Raw genomic sequence first — 27808 nt, 5'->3', positions numbered from 1 at the left:
GGGCGATGAGGACCACTTCTCCTGGGTGCAGCCGAATCCGCAAGAGCAGGCGCCCTATCAAGGTCCATGGGGGAAACACATAAAGTAGACCCGGAGGCCAGGGTTGAGCCAAGGCATCCAACCCCGCCGAGCGAGGATCTCTACGTCTGCTGAAGAAGCACGGGACTTTGGTATTGGCACTTGTCGCCTGCACATTGCTCTGACCTGCAATATGAGCTGCCGACAGACACTGAAGATGCAGCTCGGCCCAGTGGCAAATCAGTTCGGCCTGCGCGGCTAGTGCTCTGCACCTTGTTCCGCCTTGTCGATTTATATAGGCCACCGTTGTCGTGTTGTCCGACATCACTCTGACAGCCAATCCTTCCAGGGTCACTTGAAAGGCCAGAAGCGCCTGAAACACCGCTTTCAACTCCAGGCGGTTGATGGACCACTCCGACTCCTCGGGTGTCCATAGACCCTGGGCATGCTTCCCCTTGCAGTGTACGCCCCAGCCCTTCAGGCTGGCATCTGTTACCACTAGGCACCAAATGAGGAGCGTCAGCGGCATTCCTCGCTGCAGCATGCTGTCCGAGAGCCACCACTCCATGCTGAGACGGGCCGCAGGGAGCCAAGTAAGTCTGCATTGGTAATCCTGAGAAATAGGAGACCATCTCCGGAGTAGGGAATACTGTAGAGGTCTCAGGTGCGCTCTCGCCCAGGGTACCACTTCCATCGTGGCTGTCATCGATCCCAGCAGCTGGACAATGTCCCAAGCTCGCGGGCGGGGCATCCTCAGGAGCAGACGGACCTGATTCTGAAGCTTGCACCGCCTTAGCTCGGGTAGGAACACATAGCCCGAGACTGTGTCAAACCTGGCCCCCAAAAACTCTAGAGATTGTGAAGGGGACAGGTGACTTTTGGCCATATTGACGACCCAGCCTAGAGATTGCAGTACTGAGACCACTCTGGCTGTAGCTTGTAAGCTCTCTGTTGCAGAGTCTGCTCTGATGAGCCAGTCGTCTAGGTACGGGTGAACCCTGATACCTTCTCGCCTGAGAAAAGCAGCTACTACCACCATTACCTTCGAAAAGGTTCGGGGAGCTGTGGCGAGGCCAAAAGGCAAGGCCCTGAACTGGAAATGTTTTCCCAACACTGCAAACCTCAGAAACTTCTGGTGCGGGGGCCAAATCGGTATGTGCAAGTAAGCTTCTTTCAGGTCTAGAGACGTGAGAAACTCTCCTGGCTGAACCGCCGCAATGATGGAGCGCAGGGATTCCATGTGGAAATGCCGCACTCTCAGGGACTTGTTCACTTCTTTTAAGTCCAGAATAGGGCGAAAGGATCCACCTTTTCGCGGCACCACAAAATAGATGGAGTATCGGCCGCAGCCTTGCTTGGCGGGAGGCACCGGGGTCACTGCCCCTAACTGAATCAGACCTTGTAAAGTCTCCTCCACCGCCGCCCGTTTGACGGCAGAACCGCATCGGGACTCCACAAACACGTCTCTTACTGGGGCGTTGAATTCTATTCTGTAGCCATCTCTGATCAGGTCCAGAACCCACTGATCTGAGGAAATCTTGGCCCACTCCTCGACAAAGAGGGAAAGCCGTCCTCCGATGACAGGCATCGAGGATAGGGCCGGCGCACCATCATTGAGAGGGTCGCCCCTGAACTCCTGGTCTTGAGCCGCCGGCTGCGGAACGCTTGTCCGAGCGAAAGGAGTTCCTCTGCTGACCACGGGCACGTGAAGTGAACCCAGCAGAACGCCCCGGGCTGTACCTTCTAGCTTCACTGAAGCGAGGTCTGTACGAGGAGTGGACCGCCTGGCCCTTAGAGGAAGACCTCTGCCTATCTTCGGGCAAGCGCTGGGGTTTTGGATCACCCAAGCCTTTCACAATTTTCTCTAACTCCTCACCAAATAGGAGAAGTCCTTGAAAAGGCAACTTCACCAACCTTTGCTTAGAGGCCATGTCCGCTGCCCAGTGTCGTAGCCACAGACGACGGCGAGCCGCCACTGCTACTGCCACTTGTTTAGCCGAAGCTCTGACAAGGTCATAAAGGGCATCAGCCAGAAAGGACAAAGCCGCCTCCATCCGCGGAGCACCATCCAAGAAGGGCTCCGCTCCATCTCCGGGCTGAGCCACTGCCTGTTGCAGCCAAGCTAAGCAGGCTCTCACAGCATAACAGCTGCATGCAGACGCCCGAACAGTGAGACCTGCAATTTCAAAGGACCGTTTCAACGCTGTTTCCAGCCTAAGGTCTTGAACATCCTTCAGGGCAACACCTCCTTCAACAGGGAGGGTAGTTCTCTTTGTCACCGCAGTGACTAGGGCATCCACTGTAGGCATTTGAAAACGAGCCATATGTCCCTCACGCAGAGGGTATAACTGCCCCATAGCCCTGGAAACTCTCAAAGGTCCCTCGGGGTCAGCCCACTGAGCCGAAACAAGCTCTAGGATGGAGTCATGCAAAGGGAAGGCCCGAGCAGCTTTCTTGGTACTAGCCATCCTGGGATTACCCGAGGAGGCCATGCCACTGTCAGGATCTTCAATCGAGAGGGCCTGCAGGGTATCTGAAATAAGCGCTGGCAGCTCATCACGGTGGAAAATCCTCACCGCGGAGGGATCATCCAGATCCTGTGGTAAATCCGCACCTGACTCTGGTTCCTCAGACCAAGAACGTCTGTCAGAGTTCTCAGAATCCTCACACCCCGACCACGGTGGGGAAAAAGGTGCACCACAATCTGAAGGGGAATTAACCCTTCTGCGCTTATCTTTAGGCCAAGCATCTGGGAAAAAAGCCTCACTGGGCAGTCCCAGGCCAGAATCCATCGGGGGGGCAATCAGAGGAGCCTCAGGCGACCCTTGAGGAAGGGCTCTTTTCATCATGTATGCTTTATGCAGCAAAAGCACAAAATCCGGTGAGAAAATCTCACCCTGGGCACCCAAATCCTGTCCGGTGCTAGCCACTCCTGAAATAACCTCATCTTGAGGTGCCCCACCCGGCTCAGGTCTCTCCGTGTCCACGGAGGCCGCGCCATGCGGTGTAAGCAAAATGGCACTCGCTGCCAGCTCAGAGCGGGAAGAAACATCGCTCGCCATGCTCGGGCCGGCTCCTACGCCAATACAGCATGATTCACAGAGCCCTGCTGCTGATTTGCGCTTGCCACAAGTGGAACAGCGCTTTACATTGTCCGCAGCCATCGCCGAAAAACAGCGGTAAAATCCAAAATGGCGGTTTCGCACCAAAATCGCCCCGATCGTGGGCCCACCCCGGAGGAGTTGGAAAACACTCTTACCTCAAAGGATCTAGTGTACAACTACGATCCTGCTGAAAATCAGGTCAAAAACCTCTGTTCCAGCGTCTCTGCGTTTAAAAACGCGACGCAACTTTTTTTTTTTTTTTTAAGCTGTGAGGAAAGCAGAGGTATTGAAGACTCCGGAGGCTCAGATGAGTGGGAAAGGCAGGAAAAGGGCGAACCTATATGCCTGCATCCACTGTTGGTGGGTAAGGACAGGGAAAGCAAGGCAATATAATATGTCCACATCCACAGAGGTATGGGTAAGGCAGGGAAAGGGCTAACCTATGTGCCTTTAAAGTGAAGCTGCTATAGCCTCCAACACCCCGGTTAACAACTGGCAAGCCAGGAACCACCTCCCGGCAGATTTTTCTGGAGCTCGAACAAGCTGCAGCCACCCTGCTAAGGGAGACAGAGAATACTGAAGAGGCAGTGGAGCTAGCTGGCCAAGAGGGCACTGTGAAAGTTTGAGTGCTCTCTATCTCCCCTGCTGGTTGATGGACATAACCCATACGTAATGGCTTCATCTGCTTGATGACAAGGAAAGCAAGTTTTTAAATAAACAATTTTACTTTTCCTTAAATTATTGCCGATTTCCTTTTTTCACATGTAATTTTATTTAAATGATTCTATAAATAAAAAATTAAATGAAGAGGAAGCGCTTGAGGGCACCCTTGATTGCAAAGAAAAAGTCCAGTAATGTCAGAAACTCCCTTGGCCTGACCAATGAGATAACAGACTTCAACATCATGTGAAAGTGCGGGACCTGAAGGGAGGCACCAGCTCCCTTTAAATCCAGAATGGGAATTAATGCTCCTCCTTTCTTCAGAGCCACAAAGTATCCTCAAAAGTACTCCTGTACTCAGGGGGAAGTGACGTCACCGGAGAGCATGGCTGCCTAACTTCTGTGCTCCCGAGTACCCGAGGTGCAAAGAGCGCTACCCGGCACTTACAATAAGCAAGGAGGGCAAAGAAAACGGCGCCACTTAAGAACGAGGAGCGGAGGAGGCCAGAGACGTCCATGCAAAGGCGATCTACGCCGCTAAACCTGTCCAAATTCGCGTATAAGAAAGGCGCGACGAAATCCAACATGGCGGCCAGAGCGAACGAAGAAATGGCGGAGCGAATGGATGCGGAATTGCAACCATCGGGAGACATGTTCGCATCGCAGGCCCAGGGAGAGCCAGAGGGGGCCGGACTGCCGGAGCTATGCGCTTGGATCCAGGAAATCCGATCGGATCTAAAGGCCATGAGGTCAGAGCTGGCGACGCTGGGGGCTGACCTGAGAGGGGAGATAGCTGAGCTCGGACACCGGGTGGAGGAGGCGGAAGGCCGAATAGATGACCATTCGGAGTCCCTGGGCTCCCTTGAGAGGCAGATCGCGGATGAGCGAATAGGTCAGCAGCTTCTATCTGAAAAACTGGAGGACTTGGAAAATAGGAGCAGGCGCCATAACATCCGCATCCGGGGCCTGCCGGAGGTTTCAAAGTATCAAAATAGCGAGCAAGTGGTCCAGCAAATTGCCAGCGATATTCTAGCGAATACGGAGGATCCGATTCCACCAGAAAAAATAAACGTGGACAGAGCACATCGGGCCCTGGGGGCTAATAGAAAGAACTTACCAAAAGATATTATAGCTTGCTTCCAGGACTTCAAAGTGAAAGAGCGTGATATGGCAGCGGCAAGACAAATAAAGGATCATAAATGGGACACCAATAGGGTGGAAATATACCAGGACTTGGCGGCTGCCACCCTGAAGAGAAGGGCTGAGTTGAAGCCGGTAACGGCAAAGTTGCGAGAACTGGATATTCGCTATCGCTGGAGATATCCGTTTGGACTAGCATTTTACAAGGATGGGAAGCAGCACATGGTCAAAACCTTGGCAGAGGCGCAGAGAATACTGCAGGGAGACTATCAGATGGATACACCCTCGGCGGCGGAGCGCCCATCGATGGCAGCGGACCCCAGGACCCACCCCAGATGGCAAAGAGTGGGTCAGAGTCGACTTCAGCGCCAGAAGTCAGCGGGACGCCTCACCTGACTTTGCATGGCAACATTGGGAGATAAGAACCCACTTGTTTAACAGGATGTGCCCTTGTGGCGAGTTCGCCAGGGGCTGTGGACTTGGAGAGCGGCAAGCTGGCCTGGTAGAAAGTTATTGTTGGTTATAAGGTGCAGTAGGGTAATATAGAACATTGGTTTAAACAGGGAGCAAGATAAGAGTTAAGGTAAAGATATTAATAGCTAAAAATGTGAAGGGGTACAAGTGAGTTACAACACCTCCGTGTTGCACCATCCAGAATATGGTAAAGGTGCTAAGGTTCTGGGGAAGGGAAGGGGAGACTAGGGGGGGAGGGAGAAGGGAAGGGGCGGAGGAGAGGAGGGGGGGGGGAGGGAAGAAGGGTGGGAGAGATGGGTGGCGAATATCGAGGTATGCTATAATGATGCTTATAACTGAAGAAGTTGTCTATCTATACAATGCTTAAATGTGTGACTATAAATGTGCGGGGCTTGAATACTCCGCAAAAAAGGAAGCAGGTATTTAGGGAAATGCAATGCCAGCAAGCCGATGTAATGTTTCTTCAGGAGACCCACCTTAGAAAAGTCCATGAATACTTGATGAATAATAAGCAATACCCATATATAAGATGTGCATCAGCCACAGAGATTCAGAAAAAGAGGGGAGTTTTGATAGCTCTATCCCGGTCCCTACCCTGGCAGGTGCATACAACGGTCAGGGATACAGCGGGCAGATATATATTGATGGTGGTCTCCCTTGATAAGGAATATTACACACTGGTATGTGCATATGCACCCAATGAGAATCAGAGGATATTTATGCAGGAACTGGAGAGGATTTTACAAAAGCATGCTAACGGACATTTGGTGATAGGGGGTGACATGAACTTGACACTGGACCCGAAGCTAGATAACTCAGGGGGGGTGGCAAAATACGCGCAGGGAGACAGAGTAGCCTTCCAGTCCTGGCTGGCAAGGTGGGGGCTGACTGACCTATGGAGAGATACGCATGGGACTGAAAAGGACTTTACCCATTATGCCCCCCTCCACAAAACATACTCGAGAATTGACTATTGGCTGGGCGATGCGATGGTGAGGAGGCAGGTTGAAAGGGTGACTATTGAGCCCTGTAGTTGGTCGGATCACTCCCTGGTGGTGCTAACGCTGAGGATGGGAAGAAGGCCTATAGGCCGTCCCCATTGGAGGCTAAACGAAGCTTTACTACTAGAGCCACAGAACATAGCTGAATTGGAAAAGTACATAAAGGAATATATAGAGCTTAATGATAATGAAGAAGCACATCCGACCAGTATTTGGGAGGGAATGAAAGCGGTATTAAGGGGTCAGATTATAGCATGGCAGGCACACATCGCCAGGGACCATAGGGGGAAGGAGGACACAGTTAGAAATAACATGGAGGCCAGTGAAAGAAAGCATAAAGAGGACCCGACCGACACGCAAAAATTGCAGGAGGTGCAGCAACTCCGAGCACAGCTTAATGATCTCCAGATGACGGAGATAGCAGGGCAGCTTCAGCGGGTTCGGCAGGAGCATTTTGAATTTGGAAATAGGGCTGGCCGGTTATTAGCAAATAAATTGAAAAAGCAAACCCAAAGAAATTATATTGCAGGGGTATATAATGCATCAGGTCAGTTAGTAAATAGCACAGAAGAGATACAGGAAGTGTTTCGGGATTATTATGGCCAACTATATAAGTCGGACCTGAGGGGCACAAGGGAAGAGATTGCACAATATTTACAGGGGATACAAATGCCAGGCCTCTCGGAGAAGGAGGTGGAGGAGTTGTCCTCCCCCATAACGCTTGAGGAGATAGAAAGGGCAATCGCGAGTTTGCCAAATAATAAGGCGCCGGGGCCTGATGGATTCCCAGCGAGCTTCTATAAGCAGTTCTCCAAGTGGTTAGCACCATTGCTGTTGAAAGCAGTCACAGCATTTGACAACATGGGGGAAATGCCTTACTCGTGGAGGGTGGCAGAGGTAGTCTTGATACAAAAGCCGGACAAGGATCCCCTATGCTGTGGATCATATAGACCCATATCCCTATTAAATGTGGACTATAAAATTTTCACTAAAATTCTGCCTGCGAGGCTGCAGAGGGTACTCCCGAGAGTGGTTCATGAGGATCAGGCGGGCTTCATAGAGGGCCGGCAGACGTTCGATAATATTAGGTGCCTGCTCCATGTGATTCAGCAAGCTAATGAAGAGTCAGACCCGGTTCTACTCCTCTCGGTGGATGCTGAAAAAGCGTTCGACCGGGTGGAGTGGCCTTTTCTTTTCGGGGTCCTAAAGCAGATGGGGATGGAGGGCAGAATCTTAAAATGGTTCAGCCTGCTCTATACTAATCCCCTGGCAATCATAAAGATAAATGGGGCTTATTCGGAGCCGATAGGACTGGGTAGGGGGACGAGGCAGGGGTGTGCGGTATCGCCCCTGTTGTTCGCAATATCCATTGAACCATTAGCACAAAGGATTAGAGAACACAGGAGTATACGGGGGGTGGTCAGAGGTAAGAGGGAGCACAAGATTATGCTGTTTGCGGATGATGTATTGCTGACCTTGGCACAGCCTAAACAATCGCTACAGCAGGTTACAGAAGTGATCTTGCAGTATGGGGAGCTCTCGGGCTTTAAAATTAATACCACTAAGTCCGAAATACTTAATCTTACGGTACAGCAGAGGGAGGCCCAGGAATTGCAGAAATTATACCCATTTAAATGGGCAGCGAGGGCAATAAGGTACCTTGGGGCTATGATTACCCCAAGAATAGAACTTCTATATCAAGAAACCTTCCCTAAGAAGGTCAGGGAGCTTTTTGAAGAACTGGATAGGTGGGAGGGCCTCACGATTTCGTGGTTGGGTAGAATACATGCGGTAAAAATGATGCTCCTGCCGAAGCTGCTTTATCTATTTATGGCGCTTCCAATTCCCATACCGCGTACCTTTTTCCAAAAGTTGACTAAAAAGGTTTTTGAATATATTTGGAGGAAGCGGCCACCCAGGGTGCGAAGAAGTGTAATGTACCAAAGGCCGGACAAAGGCGGCATGGGGGTCCCAAATTTTTTTCTATACTACCAGGCAGCGCAACTGCGGGTATGCGCAGAATGGTACCCGACCAATACCAAAAAGTGGCTTCACTGGGAGCGAGCATGGATGGGGACTAGATACACAGGGGACGCACTCTGGAAACCGAGAAAGGAACTCTTAAAGATAATTGAGAGGGTTCCGTTGGGCTTGAGCCACATCTTACATACCTGGCTACAATTAAGAAAGCGGGCTTTCCCAGAAAGAGAATATTTCCAACAGATGGCAATACAAGATGCACCAGGGTTCCCCTTGGGGAGGGAGGAGAGGGTATTTCAGATCTGGGCCAAGAGGGGTCTTTACCAACTGGGGCAAATATGGGTCAACGGGGAGATGCGGTCATTTGAGGAGTTGCAAGATGAGTACGGATTGGAGGAGAGGGACTTAGTGTATTATAATTGTATCAGAAATTATATACTTAAAAGAGCTAGGGATGAATTGGAGTTGGCAGAGACGGAGGTGGAAAAGGCAATGAGACAAGGAGGGGTAGGGGTGGCATAACGAGGATATATAGAGCTCTGCTTCTGCTCTCGTCCCCACTGGGATTCTATACTAGAAAATGGGAGGAGGAACTACAGGGTAACTACGCGGAAGAGTGGTGGACACATAGCTATAGATACCTATTGAAGCCCTCCATTGCCCAGCCTCTGGCAGAGAATGGGTATAAGATCTTATACTGGTGGTACTATACCCCAGTTAGACTACAGAAATTCTGCCCACAAATGTCGACAAATTGCTGGAGGGACTGTGGAGGGAAAGGCACATTTTGGCATATATGGTGGGAATGCCCAAAGGTTCAAAAATACTGGACGGAGATCATGGACAGGGTGAAGGAAATGACTGAGATTAGCTATCCGAAAACGGCAGAGAGTTGTCTTTTGCATGTAAGACCTAGAAAGAGCCCCATACACAGTCACAAGTTGGTCATTCATGTCTTAGGAGCAGCAAAATTGGCGCTCGCTCGGGCCTGGAAGCAGCAGGAGACCCCAGCCATGCAGGTGGTGATGGGCAGGTTACATCACCTGTATCAAATGTCAAAGTTGACGGCATTGCGAAGAGGTCAGCTTCAAAAGTTTCAAAAAGTGTGGGATGCATATGAACAATGGAAAGGAGTGTAATGAGGCAGGATGAAGTACACCCGAGGGGAGGGGGGAGGGGAGGGAGGGGGGAAGAATTGAAGGGGAAAAGAAATGAGCATAGGAGCTGTACGATCTGCATTGTTTGTATGTAGTTGATGTAATAAGTTTACCAGAAGCTTGTATTAGTAGAGGTTGTTTATTTTTGAAAAACCAATAAACAAATATAAAAAAAAAAAAAGTACTCCTGTACTGGCAGAAGCTCCACAGCTTCCAGTCGAATTAACTACAGCAAAATGCTCTCTATGGCCTCTCTTTTCAAAAGGGACCTGCAAGGGAATATCATAAAGAAGTCTAAAACAGGTTTTGCAAGCTCCAGAGCACAGCCCTCCTGAATAACCTCTAAAACCCACTGGTTAGACGTAATGAGGGTTCATTCCTTGTGGAACAGGTGGAGCTTTGCCTCTCACCTGCACCTCTGCAGAGAGGGCCCTCTGACCATAAGGTTCCTTCGGGATAGAGAAGGAGAGGGCACCATCAACCTTCTCACTCCATGGAAGGGCTGCCTCTTGCCCCCTTGATGATGAGACAGCATCCAAATTCCACCTGCCCAGATAGTACCAGCCCCAGTTCCCCTAAATGCACCCCAGCAAGTCAGGTTTTCAGGATAACCACAATGAATATTCATGAGATATTGCATGCACTGCCTTCACTGCATGCAAATGACTAACATGAATATTCATTGTGGGAACCATTGAGCTAATGTTTTTTTTTATTTAAAGTTCTACAGAAGCAGACAGGACTCCTCATTGTCTCAGTCCCCACTCAGGGACTCTGGGCTGCTTACATCTCCAGACCAACCCCCCCTGAGGTTCCAGGGGCTTCAAATGCAGGCTGCAGCCCAAATGCTGGCATGGAACCCTCAGGGGAAAAATAAAAAAATAAAAAATGTTTTCTAGAAAAAGTTTCTAAGATCACCAAGGATGTAGAAAAATATAAAACATAAAAATAGCAGAATGCCTAACATGATACAAGCTGCAATCCAGCAGGGTGTTTACCTCCTCTGACGAATGAGAATGGAAATGAAACCGAAGAGCTGCAGATCCAGATAGCAGCTGGGACACTTTCATAGATGCTCAAAATCTTTTCTGCAAAGCTCTGGAAACAGCCTCCAACACACAACACAGGGCACGTGACCCATTAGTGTATCTTATGGTACCTGTCATGAGAGAAATATTTACATGATTCCCTCCTTTAATCTAACAAAACATTCAACAGTCTTAGAGCAGTAAACCAAATACATAACAAAACACATTTACCACAGCAACTCAAGATCAACATACATGCAGATTACGGAAAGAAGATTCTTACGGTGTGTTAAATTTTGGGAACTAATAGATTATTATTCACTTACAGAAGATGATGTTTTCTAGAAACAGACTTAATTAGATTTTAAACATTGTTCCTGTGGAAGGTAGTTTTATAAGGAGCCAATTACTTTAAGCAGTAAAGTGTGTGCCCACTTTGGAGGTATTTTAGTTATTTTTGCACGGATGTGGCCACATACATGCATAAATTACCTCTTACAAAATATCGAACAGCACACGTACACATTTCGACTTGATGGTGCATACTTTGCCATGGGGCATATGCATAAGGGTAGAGTTTGGGCAGAGCACACAAGTACACACAAATTATAGATCAGACTAATTTATGTGCCTACTTGAAAACTGTTGATGTGGACATTTATAACAGCTCTAGGACTGGTGTAAATGTCTGCCCCTGCAATGTTAGGCACAGGTTATGCCACTTATGCTGTGGATTTGGCTCTGGCTAAAACCGAAAAGTCGTGCCTATCACCCCTCCCTGGTGGAAGATACAGCCCTTCACATACCCCCACCCCAATGGAGAACAGATCTCTATGAGTCACCACTGCTGCCCCTGAGCATGCATTTAGAGTGATCAGGGTCAATCCAGCACCCTGTTCCTGGCCTAAGTGTCTGGTCTGACAGCCTCCCTTCTGAATATCAGGCAGAAGAGGTCATTGACTCCAATGTACTACTACTACTACTACTATTTAGCATTTCTATAGCGCTACAAGGCGTACGCAGCGCTGCACAAACATAGAAGAAAGACAGTCCCTTACAATCTAATAGACAAGAAATAAAGTAAGCAAATCAAATCAATTGTGTACAATTAATGTGTACAATTAATGTACCCCAATGGATTGCGGGAGGTGCCCAAGCTGAGCTGAATAGTCCACACCAATGATTCCCAAACTGTGGGTCAGGACCTTAAATGGGATCACTTCATCAACAAATAGGGTCTGAGAAACAGGGCTGCTCCTCCTCCCTCTGGATTGCCATTATGATCTATGCCCAGTAGTGGCAGTCAGCATGGGCCTACGAATCTGTGAACTTTCATAGGCCATGCCCCCTTCTCTTGTGTAAGCTTCCTATTAGGATAGAAACACATGCAGAGCATGGGTCTGTGAGCACACACTGTCACACAGGACCTAGTGCTGACTGCTGCAGCCTTCATGCTTTGAGTAAGTTGGGGGAAAAGAGAGTTGAGGGAGGTAAGGGAATGCAGGTCTGCTACTTTGTTTTCATCACTATCTGAGGTTAAGGTGAATTTTTAAATGTTGAAAAAGGGGACCATACTGGATAAAATGTTTGAGAAGCATTGGTTTGCACCCACCTATGACTATGATCCTTTGCAAGTCTCTCCACCTGCATGGCAATTTGCCTGTGGTTATGTTTGCTTTCTTTTGCTGATGTGGCATTACTGTTTCCTGTTTGACACATCACTTGCATGCACCACAGTTCAGCCTCATATACACATCATGATCACCACTTGTATGCCTGCCCTGTACCTGTAATGCGTACTTGGTTTTCACTGTATAGAGCAGCTTGCTTCTCCACTGTGTGTGTACACCGAGATAGTTTGTGAAATTGCTGATCTGTCTTTTGTTACAATTTCTTTTGTTTTCCATGCATTCTACATTTCTGTTTTGGTGCACCTTTACATGACATGGTGGTTTTACTTTTATTTATGAACTTTTCTTTCTCCAGTAATGCTCAGTTAAGGCTGACCATATAGCTCCATCTATAAAGTCTTGGTTTTCTATCATTATGTGCAAGAATGCAATGGAAGCAGTGTTTGGGGTTTTTTTTTAATATCCGTAATGAACATGCATAAGATAGTTTTGTACAATATATAAACTACCTCCCATACATTTCAAAATATACCATAGTGCTGGCAAAGACACCAGCAGAGCAGCCCTTTAAAGCTGCTGTCAGCTGTGGGCCTTCGAGCATCTGCATATTCAAGCACACTCAAGGCCTGCCACATCCTACACACTCCACTAGTGGCATGAGATGCAAGCCTTGATGCAGGATGCCTTGAACGCACAGGTGTGCAGATGATCAAAGATCAGTTGCTGACAGTGGCTTTAAAGGGTTGCCATGCCGCTCCTACCTCCAAAGTCTACTGCCCTTGCCAGATGCATAGTCCACTTAGTGGTAGAGTGGCCCTGTATAAAAAAGGCCAATAAAAAGGAGTAAAGAAAAAGGATTAGTATGTTGTCTATATCACTTCTGTGCCAATTGCTCTTAAGGACTTTAAAGATAAAAAAAAATTTGATGTAATCTATAGAATGAATGACCAGTAGATTTCCAATGAGCGACCAGGGAAACAGATTCAATGTTTCAATTAATACAGCTGTGGTGTTCTGCGAGTCTACTCTTGATCATTCTTTTTATTTTCCCAATATATAGAGGGGAGCACAGACAATGTACGACGTAAATGACATTTGCAGTATTGCATTTGTAAGTATGATTAAGTCTGTAGGTCTTCTGGGTGTGTGGATGTGTAGGAGAATTTCCATAGTGTGTATACACACTACAGGAACCACATTTTAGGTGGTCGCTGAATAGTTCTTTTGACTGTGAACTGGGTAAGTCAGGATGGTACAAGTATTTCCTTTAAAATTTTCTCCCTCAAGTATGCGATTACCAGATGTTTGTCTTTGAAACAGTCATGTCCTTCAAGGATGTGCCAGTGACGTAAAGACTTTTTGGATGTGACTTGCAGACAGACTATGGAATGAATTTTCATCCGTTTCTTCCACGATGGTTGGAAAACTTCTAGGAAGGGAAGTCCTTTACATATTTGTTTATCATTCTATTTAAAAGCAACTCCTCCTCGAGTTATAACATGGCTCGATGTATTTATAAATAATGTGTTGTCTGAAGGCATTTATCCTAATGAAATTGCTCCTATTGCTCTTACCCCCATTCCTAAAATATAGGAGGAGATCTCACACAAGTTGATAATTTTAGACCTGTGGCTAGTATTCCCTGGATAGCAAAGCTCTTGGAATTTGTGGTGAATTTACAATTCTCATTTTTAGAAGAGTCCATGTATCTGCATTCTGGAAGCTTCAAATACTGAAGAGGCAGTGGAGCTGGCTGACCATGAGGCACTGTGAAAAGTTGAGTGCTCTCTATCTCCCCCTGCTGGTTGATGGACACAACCCATATGTAATGGCTTCATCTGCTATGACTAAAGGAAAGAAAATTACCAAGGTAAGAACCTAATTTTCCCATATTCTTCTAGCCTAATATATTGTTTTATTAATGAAAAAGTATTTTCCAGGGAATCTTGAGTAGAACACAGGACAAAAATATCATCAACATATGGTGAGAGAATATACTTAAAGATTGTAAATATTCACCCAGGTGGCTCATGTAAATATTGAAAAGCTGCGGTGATAAAGGAAACCTCTTGGAGATGCCACAATTTGGCTTCCAACTTTCAGATCAAATGCCATATTTCAGTACTCGGCATGGTCTATTACCTCAAAGACAAAAACCATGTAAGAACCGATCCACCAATACGTATTTCACGTAGTAGCAAATTATGGTTGACAGCGTCAAACACAGCTGAAATAAAGGCAAGGGATCGCTTTATTTCTGTTGTAAGTACTATAAGCATTGTTCTTACCTTGGTAATTTTCTTTCCTTTAGTCATAGCAGATGAAGCCATTATGTATGGGTTGTGTCCATCAACCAGCAGGGGGAGATAGAGAGCACTCAACTTTTCACAGTGCCTCATGGCCTGCCAGCTCCACTGCCTCTTCGGTATTTGAAGCTTCCAAAGCAGTACAGCAAACCGCAATGGGAATAACATGAACTTTCCTCACAGCGAACGATGGCCCCTTAACAAGGGCATGAACTCAAAAGGAGGGAATGAACACATCCTCCTGGAGGGAATGAACACATCCTCCTTATTGTATAACTGGAGGGGATACACGCAACCTCCTGGAGGGAATAAACTCATCCTCCAAAATATAAACTGGAGGGAATGGACTCATCCTCCTATAAGTGAACATGAATCCTGAAGACTGTTTTCCAACTTTCTCCCAAGGAAGGAACTTCAGGAAACAAGAACAGAACCTGAAACAGATTCACAGCATACAGACAATCATACAGGGAGGGCTCATGGCATCATCTGCTATGACTAAAGGAAAGAAAATTACCAAGGTAAGAACCTAATTTTCCCTTCCTTGTCATCAAGCAGATGAAGCCATTACATATGGGATGTAACAAAGCAATCCCTATATAGGGTGGGAACAGGTCACACCACACGCTAGCACTTGTGCTCCAAAACGCGCATCCCTCCTAGCAGCCACATCCAGCCTGTAATGTCGGGCAAAAGAGAGCTTAGAAGCCCATGTTGCTGCACTGCATATCTCTTGACGAGAGAGTGCTCCAGTTTCAGCCCAAGAGGAAGAAATCGCTCTGGTAGAATGCGCCTTAAAGGCTACAGGCGGAGACCGGCCGGCAAGCAGATAAGCTGAAAAGATAGTTTCTTTGAGCCAGCGGGCAATAGTGGCTTTAGACGCTGGAGACCCTCTGCGAGGACCTGATAGCAAAACAAACAGATGATCATAGATCCTGAAAGAGATAGTAACTCGCAGATACTGCAGCAGAGTCCTGCGCACATCCAACAGGTGCAACTGCCCAAAAGATTCTGGAAACTCCTCCTTGTCAAAGGAGGGCAAGAAAATAGGCTGGTTCAGGTGAAACGCTGAAACCACCTTAGGCATGAAGGAAGGCATGGTCCGAACCATGACCCCGGACTCTGAGAACTGCAGAAATGGGTCACTACAGGACAGCGCCTGGAGCTCTGACACCCGTCTCGCTGAAGTAATGGCCACAAGAAAAACGGACTTTAGTGTCAAATCTTTCTCCGATGCTCGCCGAAGCAGCTCAATAGGAGAAGCCTGCATGGCCTTCAAAACTAGCCCCAGGTTCCAAGCTGGACGCGGTGCTCTCACAGAAGGCCGGAGCCGAAGCACCCCACTAAGAAACCGTGCCACATCTGGATGAGCAGCTAAAGACACGCCTTCAACCTTACCACGAAGGGAGGCCAACGCTGCCACTTGCACCCACAGGGAATTATAGGCCAAGCCTATTTGTACACCATCCTGCAAAAAGTCCAGAATCGGCGAAACAGGAGCCCGCATGGGTGTGATCGCTTTTGAAGCACATCAAGACTCAAACTGGCGCCAAATCCTGGCATAAACCACGGAAGTGGAACGCTTGCGGGCCTGCAGGAGAGTGGAAATGACTGTGTTTGAATAGCCTTTGTCCCTCAATTGCGCCCTCTCAATCGCCATGCCATAAGACCAATGCGGCAGGCATCCTCCATGGCTACCGGGCAATGTGACAACAGGTTCAGTACCAGAGGTAAAGGAAGGGGAACCTCCACTAGCATCTGTCGGAGATCCGCATACCAAGGCCTCCTGGGCCAATCCGGGGCGATGAGGACCACTTCTCCTGGGTGCAGTCGAATCCGCAGGAGCACGCGCCCTATCAAGGGCCACAGAGGGAACACATATAGTAGGCCCGGAGGCCAGGGCTGAGTTCAAGGCATCCAACCCTTCCGAGCGAGGATCTCTCCGTCTGCTGAAGAAGCACGGGACTTTGGCATTTGAACTTGTCGCCATAAGATCCATCACGGGCTTGCCCCATTTGGAACATATCTGCAGGAATACTTAGTCTGCTAGTTCCCATTCTGCTGGATCGATCTGATGCCTGCTTAGATAATCGGCTTGCACGTTGCTCTGACCTGCAATGTGAGCTGCCGACAGAAACTGAAGATGCAGCTCGGCCCAGTGGCAAATCTGTTCGGCCTGCGCAGCCAGTGCTCTTCACTGAGTGCCGCCTTGTCGATTTATGTAGGCCACTGCTGTCGTGTTGTCCGACATCACTCTGACAGCCAATCCTTCCAGGGTCACTTGAAAGGCCAGAAGAGCCTGAAACACCGCTTTCAACTCCAGGCGGTTGATGGACCACTCCGACTCCTCGGGTGTCCATAGACCCTGGGCATGCTTCCCCTTGCAATGTGCGCCCCAGCCCTTCAGGCTGGCATCTGTCACTACTATACACCAATCGAGGAGCACCAGCGGCATTCCTCGCCGCAGCATGCTGTCTGAGAGCCACCACTCCATGCTGAGTCGGGCCGCAGGGAGCCAAGAAAGTCTGCATTGATAATCCTGAGAAACTGGAGACCATCTTTGAAGTAGGGAATAATGTAGAGGTCTCAGGTGCGCTCTCGCCCAGGGCACCACTTCCAATGTGGCTGTCATCGAACCCAGCAGCTGGACAATATCCCAAGCTCGTGGGCGGGGCATCCTCAGGAGCAGACGGACCTGATTCTGAAGCTTGCACCGCCTTAGCTCGGGTAGGTATACATAGCCCGAGTCTGTGTCGAACCTGGCCCCCAAATATTCTAGAGATTGCGAGGGGGTCAGGTGACTTTTGGCCATATTGACGACCCAGCCTAGAGATTGAAGTACTGAGACCACTCTGGCTGTAGCTTGATAGCTCTCTGTTACACAGTCTGCTCTGATGAGCCAGTCGTCTAGGTACGGGTGAACACTGATACCTTCTCACCTGAGCAAAGCAGCTACTACCACCATTACCTTCGAAAAGGTTCGGGGAGCTGTGGCGAGGCCAAAAGGCAAGGCCCGGAACTGGAAATGTTTTCCCAACACCGTAAACCTCAGAAACCTCTGGTGCGGGGGCCAAATTGGTATGTGCAAGTAAGCTTCTTTCAGGTCTAGAGACGTGAGAAACTCTCCTGGCTGTACCACAGCAATGACGGAGCGCAGAGTTTCCAAATGGAAATGCCGCACTCTCAGGGACTGGTTTAATTCTTTTAAGTCCAGAATAGGGCGAAAAGACCCACCTTTTCGCGGCACCACAAAGTAGATAGAGTATCGGCCGTAGCCGTGTTCGGCGGGAGGTACCGGGGACACGGCCCCTAACTGAATCAGACCTTGCAAAGTCTCCTTTACCGCCGCCCGTTTGACGGCAGAACCATATCGGGACTCCACAAATACGTCTCTTACTGGGGCGTTGAATTCTATTCTGTAGCCATCTCTGATCAGGTCCAGAACCCACTGATCTGAGGAAACATTGGCCCACTCCTCGGCAAAGAGGGAAAGACGTCCTCCGATGACAGGAAGCGAGGAGGGGGCCGGCGCACCATCATTGAGAGGGTCGCCCCTGAACTCCAGGCCTACAGCCGGAGGCTGCGGAACGCTTGTCCGAGTGAAAGGAGTTCCTCTGCTGAAAAACGTGCACGAGAAGTGAACCCAGCAGAACGCCACGGGCGGTACCTTCTAGCTTCACGGAAGCGAGGTCTATAAGAGGAGTGGACCGCCTGGCCCTTGGAGGAAGGCCTCAGTCTATCTTCGGGCAAGCGCTGGGGTTTAGGATCTCCCAGGCCTTTAACAAATTTTTTTTCCAACTCCTCACCAAATAGGAGAAGGCCTTGAAAGGGCAACTTCACCAACCTTTGCTTAGAGGCCATGTCCACTGCCCAATGTCGTAGCCAAATAAGATGGCGAGCCGCCACTGCTACTGCCATTTGTTTAGCCGAAGCTCTGACAATATCATAAAGGGCATCAGCCAAAAAGGAAAAGGCCGACTCAAGCCGCGGAGCCACATCCGAGAAGGGCTCCGCTCCATCTCCGGGCTGTTCCACTGCCTGTTGCAACCATGCCAGGCAGGCTCTAGCAGCATAACAACTGCATGCAGACGCCCGAACAGTAAGACCTTCAATTTCAAAGGACCGTTTAAGTGCTGCTTCCAGCCTACGGTCTTGTATATCCTTCAGGGCAACTCCTCCTTCCACAGGGAGGGTAGTTCTCTTTGTCACCGCAGTGACTAGGGCATCTACTTTAGGCATTGCAAAGCAAGCCAAATGCTCCTCACGCAGAGGGTATAATTGCCCCATAGAATTCACAGAGGAGGCCGTGCCACTGTCAGGCTGTTCAATAGAAAGGACCTGTAGGGCATCTGAAATAAGCGCTGGCAGCTCATCACGGTGGAAAATCCTCACCGCGGAGGGATCATCCAGATCCTGTGGTAATTCTGCACCTGACTCTGGCTCCTCAGAGCACAAAGGCCTGCCAGAACTCTCCGAATCCTCACAGCCCAACCACAGGGGGGGAAAAAGGAGGTGCACCACAATCTGAAGGGGAATTAGCCCTTCTACGCTTTTCTTTATGCCAATTATCAGGGAAAATAGCCTCAGCGGGCAGTCCCAGGCCAGAATCCACCGGGGGGGACAATAGAAGGGGCCCCAGACGACCCTTGAGGGAGAGCTCTTTTCAGCATGTATGCTTTATGCAATAACACCACAAAATCAGGGGAGAAAAACTCGCCCTGGGCACCCAGATCCCGTCCGGGGCTAGCCGCTCTCTGAATAGCCTCAATTCGAGGTCCCCCCCCCCCCCCGGGCTCAGGGCTCTCCGTCTCTACAGAGGCCGCGCCATGCGGAGAATTCAAAATGGTGTCCGCTGCCAGCTCTGAGCAGGAAGAATCATCGCTCGCCATGCTCGGGCCGGCTCTTACGCCTGTACAGCACGATTTACAGAGCCCCGCTGCTGATTTGCGCTTGCCACACCGGGAACAGCGCTTTACATTCTCTGCAGCCATCGCCGAAAACGGCAGGAAAATTCAAAATGGCGGTGTCGCGCCAAAAACACCCCGATCGCGGGCCCACCCCGGAGGAGTTAGAAAACACTCTTACCTCACCTGACCAAGTATCACAGCTCCGGTCCCATAGAAGAATCAAAGGAAAACCTCTGTTCCATTTTTTTTTTTTTAACGCTGTGAGGAAAGCAGAGGTAATAAGAACTCTGGAGGCTCAGATGAGTGGGAAAGGCAGGGAAAGGCGAAACAATGTGCCTGCATCTACTGAGTGGGAAAGGACAAGGAAAAGCAAGCTAATATGTCCACATCCACGGGGGCATGGGTAAGGCAGGGAAAGGGCTAACCTATGTGCCTTCAAAGTGAAGCTGCTATAGCCTCTAACACCCCGGCTAACAACTGGCAAGCCAGGAGCCACCCCCAGGCAGATTTTTGATGGAGCTCGAAGAAGCTGCAGCCACCCTGCTTGGGGAGATAGAGAATACTGAAGAGGCAGTGGAGCTGGCTAGCCATGAGGCACTGTGAAAAGTTGAGTGCTATCTCCCCCTACTGGTTGATGGGCACAACCCATACATAACGGCTTCATCTGCTTGATAACAAGGAAACTAGGAATTATTAGGAAAGGGAATAGTAAGACTGAAAATACTATAATGCCTTTGTATCGCTCCATGGTGCGTCCGCACCTTGAATATTGCATTCAGTTCTGGTCGTCGTATCTAAAAAGATATAGCGGAATTTCTAAAGTTTCAAAGAAGAGCAACCAAAATGATAGGATGGACCTCCTCTCGTATGAGGAAAGGATAAAGAGGTTAGGAGTCTTCAGCTACAATGTAGTAAATTTAAAATGAATCGGAGAACATGTTTCTTCACTCAACGTGTAATTAAACTCTGGAATTCGAAGGCAGTTTGCTTAGCAGAGTTTTAAAAAAGGTTTTGACGGCTTCCTAAAGGAAAAGTCCATAGACGGTTATTAAATGGACTTGGGGAAAATCCACTATTTCTGGGATAAGCAGTATAAAATGTTTTGTACTTTTTTGGGATCTTGCCAGGTATTTGTGATCTGGATTGGCCACTGTTGGAAACAGGATGCTGGGCTTGATGGGCCTTTGGTCTTTCCCAGTATGGCAATACTTATGTACTTATGTAGCTTGGAAAAGAGATGGATGAGGGGAGATATGATTGAGGTCTACAAAATCCTGAGTGGTGTAGAACGAGTAAAAGTAAATCGATTTTTTACTTGTTCCAAAAGTACAAAGCCTAGGGGACACTTGAGGAAGTTAATTGGAAATACTTTTAAAACAAATAGGAGGAAATATTTTTCCACAACAAATAGTTAAGCTCTGGAACTCTTTGCCGGAGGATGTGGTAACAGTGGTTAGTGTATTTGGGTTTAAAAAAGGTTTAGATAAATTTCTGGAGAAAAAGTCCATAGTCTGCTATTGAGACAGACATGGGAAGCAACTGCTTGCCCTGGGATTTGTGGTATGGAGTGTTGCCACAATTTGGGTTTCTGCCAGGTACTTGTGACCTGGCTTGGCCACTGTTTGGAAAACAGAATACTGGGATAGATGGACCATTCGTCTGACCCAGTATCGCTACTCTTATGTATTATAGCATAGTGTATATAAGTATGATATATGATATGATACAATATGGTACTTATAGAGCACCAACTCCTAGTAGAACTGGTTCAAAAGCAGGTTACAAGCAACAAAAGAGAAAATACACTTGTTAAAAGCGTGGGGTACAAATTAAACAAAAATAAAAAACAAACAAACATAGTTTTTCAAACCTTTACAAAAAGACAGATAAGTTGGCATTGTTCTAAGTTTAATAGGTAAAGAACACCAAAACTAAATAGCCTGATATACAAAAATTGGACTGCAAAGAGCTTTTATATTTAATTCCACGGAATGATGGAAATAAATAAGCCGAGAATCCCTTGCCCTAGAGGTGGTAGGTAATAATGGAAATGAAAATTGACTTGCTAGATAATCAGAGCAAGAGCCTTCAAAAATCTTGTAAGCCCAACAATCCACTTTAAAAAGAAGCTCGGGCTTTTATAGAAAGCCAATGCCGTTCTAGCAAACAGGGCATACAGCACGGTCAAACTGCCTCTTGCCTCAAGATTTCCCAACTGAAGATGCCCTAATTAAACTGTCTATCTTCCCAACTGGCTTAAAAGCCTATAAACCAAAGATTAAGCCTGGTATGGGTGTCAGGGACTTAGAGACTCTAAACAAAGACATGTTAATGGCTAGCTGTGCTCTAACCTGATTTTATATGAAACACTAAAGAGACTTTAATGTTAAACTATGCTATATAAAATTGCCGTAATTAAATAATCAGAGTATGACACTGACATTACCTATTTAACCCCAAGTCTTCCTATTCCTCCCCCCCAAAATCTTTTTTTTCTTGTAGGAACTCATCAGTACAGTTTCTCCCCACAGCAGCTAGTCCCATCTCAGCTCCTCTTCACAAGAAAATCACAAGCAATGTTTTTCAGAAAGAAAGCAGGCTTTAAAAACACAATTGGAGTGCTACTAATTATTTGCTTCCAATTAGAAAATATGTTTAGTGAGAACTACTCTCAATAGTTATTAACTTATCTTCCTCACATAATAAAGTTATATAACACATCTCAAAGTTGTATTTCATTATTGATGAAGGGTTTGGGCATTTATACACATATGGATTTGACAATTTTTTTCTCTGTTCTTGCTTGTTGGGTATTTGTGGGAGGGAAGGTGGGGAGGGACTGAGAAAATGATTACTTAGAAGTTCTTAAATGGAGGTAGTGGCATACGAGTCAATAGGTCCAACTATGTATTAGCCAGTTGCTATATGAGGTACTTTATTGCATTATCACCAGAAGAGCTGTTTTAATAAACCTCTGAAACATTTTTTAAAAATACCATTTATGAATTCTTGACCAGTTGTAGAATTTAGCTAAACACTGTCTAACAAAAACAGTTTAAAACAGATTGATAATAGTAACTGTAGCACAAGAGAATGAAGTACAGAAAACATGGCTCACAACATGCATTGGAAAAATAATAGAAAGCAGACAAATGCAGATTCTAGCACCAAACTGGAAATGGTTACACATCTCCTCGCTGTGTGTGATGTGTTGGCATCAGAAGGTCTGGATAGAGACAGACAAAATAAAGTAGCACAGCTCATCCACTATACCAGCAAGACACCAGGACAAAGAACCCTGACTGAACTTAAGCAGTGATCACCTGGAACATTCCTACCGATATAAAAGCTGGATGTGAGAAAAACAGACATTGTGGTAAAAAAGAAAAACATGAAGGGCATTACTAACAGAGCTATCAGTGACAAGACACTAAACTCTATAATGCAAAATGAGAAAATCCTCAAGGTGCAGTTAGAAACCACGAATATGTGGCAAAGATACAAAAATAATACTAGTTGTATTGGCCAACACCAGCTTGATTAAAAAGAATGTCCTTGATGTGTTACCTGAACTGCAGAAGGAAGCTAACAATGCAAGTACTAAAAAGAACATTAGCAGTCAATCTGAAATACCAAGATCATACCCAACACATGCTGTTTTACAAGTCAGGATCATTTACATCATGTACTATACAAAACAAATCCATCAGTAGAGATTATCCCAAGGGTTTACCATTTAGCTAGAGCTCCCTGGGGACAGTGGGTTAATTCATCTGATGCATTAACCTACAACTTCTGATCTAGGTATGATCAAAGGTCAAAAGCTCTCAACCCCCAAACAACCTCTTTCTATTGCAGTCTATTCTTATGTTCTTAATTCATCACTTGCATCTTCATTATCACTGTCATGATGTCCAATTCAGAGAAGGCGTTCTCAAAACTGTAATCATTGTCTGTTGTTGTTCTAACAACTTTTCATCCGATGGCAAACTCTGGTTGAATTATTTCAAGAACTGATGCAAGAACATCAAATTTATTTTTTTTATTTTGACATTTATACCACAATTATCCCGAACATACTCTTTCAATGTGGCCTACAATAAATAAGCAGGCAATGTGCGGGAACCCTTCAGTCTTAAGACTAGATAGACTTCCTCTCGGATTTGTAGCATGGAATGTTGCTACTCATTGGGTTTATGCCAGGTACTTGTGATCTGGTTTGGCCACTAGTAGAAGAAGGATACTGGGATAGATGGACCATTGGTCTGACCCAGTACGGCTATAAATTCAGCAGAATGACTTATCTTCCTCTGCCACGATAATGTTACTCTTCATCTAGAGTTTATTCAGAACTGGATGGGACAACAAATACTTGTCCTTGCCTATATATAAATGCATTCAGTTTGTAGCACTTTGCCTCTCATTTCTCCGTGCACCTATCTTCCTGAAATTCACTCAGCAAACAAGCTATTATCCATGCTCTTCTCCTCCACTGTCAAATCTGAAGTCCATGCTGACCAGTTTGCCAGGCCAATGGTCTGGAATAGTCCAGAACACATCTGCCTTGCTCTTTTCTTACAAGATTCAAATCCAACCTGAAAAAATACTCATTCCATGTCTTCCTGACCATGCTCACAAGCTGCTCACCCAAAGAACCTCTCAAACTTCACTCCAGATTGTAAGCTTAAAAGAAGTATCTATTATGTGCATCTGTACAGCACTACTAAGTGTACACAGTGCTTTATTAATAATAATAAATGTTAGATTCCTTTATCCACAGTGGCTAAATTCAAAAAATGATGATCTAGGTGGATATTGTTCCGAGCTCATTCATCATATAAATTGCTATTCCAATTGTTGGGTGGTTTGTGTGATAAATGGATAACGAGCTAATTTCATTTAAAATGCAGAAATAAAAGGAGAGAATGCCTCATGTGTTATAAAACCTCCTCAAAAGATTAAAACTAAGAAACTATATTTAAATGTGAAAAAGGGGAAAATTTGTTTTTTCCTCATAACTTCATCCAGCTGAATTTAAAGACAAAGCTATCAACCTTCATTCATCTGCTAAAATATACTTTCTCCTTTGTTTGGAAGACAGTATTTTACTATTCCTAGATGCATAAGTATGAGCGTGGTAATTCACCACTATATCCCACTTAGACATTACAGGCTGTAAAAATGTATGTGTATATAGTTGAGAACCTCAAACCATTCTTGTCTCTCCACCTAGTCATCGACTTTCCATAACAGGTCAGAACTGCCATCAGACAATTGGTTAGTTTTGTGAAATGGCTGAATTAATTTAGTTCTCATATGAAACAATTTTTTCCTCATGAGAGACTCCTGAGAAAATTAGAGCCATGAGATAGGAGGCAATGTTCTGTTATAGATTAGGAATTAATTATTGGAAAGAAAGCAGAGGGTAGGGTTAAATGGCCATTTCTCTCAATGAAGGAGGGTGAATAGTGGAGTGCCGCAGGGAGCTGTACTGGGATCAGTGCTATTTAACATATTTATAAATGATCTGGAAATTGGAACGATTAGTGAGGCAATCACAACTGCAGATGACACAAAACTACTCAAGGCTGTTACAACACATGTACACTGTGAAAATTGCAGGAAGACCTAAAGGAAACTGGAAGACTGGGCATCCAAATAGCAGAAGAAATTTAATGTGGACAAATGCAAAGTGATGCACATTGAGAAAAATAATCCGAATCATAGTTACCTGATGCTAGGGGTCCACCTTGGGGGTCAATACCCAAGAAAAAGATCTGGGTGTTGTTGTAGACAATACGCTAAACTCTTCTGCCTAGTGTGTGACAGCGGACAAAAAAAAAGCACAGGATACTAGGAATTATTAGGAAAGGGATGGTAAATAAGACTGAGATTCTATAATGCTTCTGTATTGCTCCATGGTGCGACCTCACCTTAAGTATCACGTTCAGGTCTGGTCGCTGTATCTCAAATAGGATATAACAGAATATGAAAAGGTTCAAAGAACAGCAACCAAAATAATAAAGGGGATGGAACTTCTCTCATATGAGGAAAGGTTAAAGAGGTTTGGACTTTTCGGCTTGGAAAAGAGACAACTGAGGGGAGATATGATTGAGATCTACAAAATCCTGAGTGGTATAGAACGAGTATAAGTGAATCGATTTTTTTTTTTACTCTTTCAAAAATTACAAAGACTAGCGGGACACTCAATGAAGTTACATGGAAACACTTAAAACAAACAGGAGGAAATATTTTTTCACGCAACAAATAGTTAAGCTCTGCAACTCTTTGCTGGAGGATGTAGTAACAGTGGTTAGCGTATCTGGGTTTTATTTATTTTTATTACATTTGTATCCCACATTTTCCCACCTATTTGCAGGCTCAATGTGGCTTACATAGTACCGTAATGGTGTTCGCCAATTCCGGTATGAACAAATACAGTAATGTTGTGGTAGAATAGGGTTCATGTGTAATAGACACATTAGGGAATCGTAGAGAGGAAGAGAATCGTAGAGGGCAAAAGTTCCTATATGTCCATTACGAGCTTTGGTTTCGTTGTGTTGCAAGGTACTACTACTACTACTATTTATCATTTCTATAGCGCTACAAGGCATACGCAGCGCTGTACAAGCATTTAAGTTGGGTCGGTGGGGTATGCCTTTTTGAACAGGTTGTTTTTTAATGATTTCCGGAAGTTTAGGTGATCATATGTTGTTTGGACAAGTTCCTGAAGGAAAAGCCCATATCTGATATTGAGACAGATATGGGGAAGCCACTGCTTGCCCTGGGCTTGGTAGCATGGAATGTTGTTACAATTTGGGTTTCTGCCAGGTACTTGTGACCTGGATTGGCCACTGCTGGAAACAGGATATTGGGCTAGATGGACCATTAGTCTGACCCAGTATGGCTATTCTTATGTTCAATTTGACAATTTTTTTTCACTATGTTAAACCTACAGATTGAAACACTGTTACAGTACATTAATTTGAAAAATAACTTGCCATATTCTCAGTTTTTAAGATACAAGATTTCTACCAACATGCATGATTTTAAGTATCAGGACAAGCAAGTAAGAGCAGAAGCACCAACTGTGTAAGAGCCATATTTTTTCCTGATCCTTCTACACATAAAAGTTATATGCTTAGCTAGAGGAGGAGGGACTGTAAGCAGGATGGGGCAGTTATACTGAGTAGCAAAATTCAGCCACTTTGCAAATCACACACACCCAAGTTAATCTGTAGAACTGTCAGAGCTGGATTCTGTGACACTTCCTCAATGGAAGTCAGTTGCCCCAATATGCTAAAGGCAGGACCAAGCAGGAAAAGGGAGGAAAAGAGGTCTGAAGAACTAAAGGATCCCAGGAAATCAAAACAGTTAACTGCTAGGATAAACCTGTAGAGGTAGAGGAAGAGCGGATAACTATGGACTAAAAGAAGAGTTACTGAGAATCAATGTAATAAAGAAATTATTATTCATCAGGTATATACAATTTATACATTATGAATCACTCCATTATTGCATTAAAGGGATCTGCATGCCCAAAAGGTTGGGGATCCCAGATGCATAAGTACAGCGATTAAAAATAAAGTCTCACAACTGTATTTTTCTCAATTTCAAACTACACAAAAATATTACAAGCCAGAGTACTAGACAGTTTTCTCTGTTCTGGGTCTATGGAGGAAAAGGTTTAGTACAACTAGTCATCAAGTTTTTTTAACTTGGTAAGAAAACGAAAGGTGTTTGCAGTTTTTCAAAGTAATTCTGCACAGAAATGTGAGTTAATGTTTTTAAAGGATACAACAAGCATTAGGTCTTGTCACAAACATAACTGTATCAGCCTAAAAATTCATAGATATGCTTGATAGGAATGTCTAGTTCTCTGTCAGTGAAAGAAAACACGCAGCAGAGACGCAATAATTAAGAGAGATACCAAGTCACACGCATTTGGCTGCCCTCAAACGCCAAGCACCCCTCTTCAAACGCACTCGGGGACCGGTATTCTCTCCCCATCTGCCGTGCCTCATCTCCTCCCTATCCACGAACCGCCACCCCCTCATCCTATCATCAAAATCATACCTGAGGTCACCCACCACCAGTCAACTTTTCTTCTCTAATGCACAGTCCCTCACTTCAGATGCAACGTCTTTCCACAGATACATCCAGCCTTGCCGGAAACAGGAAGCTGCATCACAAGGAGGGTAGGGTAGGACGCTAGAGATCGTGGTTTGACGAAGGAGGTTAGATTGAGAAGAGAGGAGGCGGCATGACGTATAAAACGGAATCCATCTTCCGCCCCCGCCCGTCCAGCCGCCATGTTAACACACCCAAACCAAAGCAAACTTAACAAACCTATCAGCTGCTTCATCGACGTGGTCACTTTGATTTCACTCATATTTTCAAGC

General features: G+C 46.1%; 1 protein-coding gene across 2 annotated transcripts in view; it reads right to left on the bottom strand.

Annotated features, from left to right (window-relative positions):
• VPS54 (VPS54 subunit of GARP complex) overlaps positions 1-27581 on the bottom strand; it is a 300862-nt gene extending 273281 nt beyond the window's left edge. For both annotated transcript variants that reach the window (XM_030196152.1, XM_030196153.1), the window contains exons 1-2: positions 27483-27581; positions 10533-10693 (exon numbers count right to left, since the gene is read on the bottom strand). In XM_030196152.1, the coding sequence (XP_030052012.1) occupies positions 10533-10604 (72 nt within the window). In that variant the 5' untranslated portion in view covers positions 10605-10693; positions 27483-27581. The remainder of the gene's footprint in view (positions 1-10532; positions 10694-27482) is intronic.
• Between the last annotated feature and the right edge of the window lie 227 nt (positions 27582-27808).

Source organism: Microcaecilia unicolor, chromosome 3 (genome assembly GCF_901765095.1).
Source record: "Microcaecilia unicolor chromosome 3, aMicUni1.1, whole genome shotgun sequence".
Classification (NCBI taxonomy): domain Eukaryota; kingdom Metazoa; phylum Chordata; class Amphibia; order Gymnophiona; family Siphonopidae; genus Microcaecilia; species Microcaecilia unicolor.
Note: the sequence above shows the minus strand (reverse complement) of the source record. Positions and strands in the feature narration are given on the sequence as shown.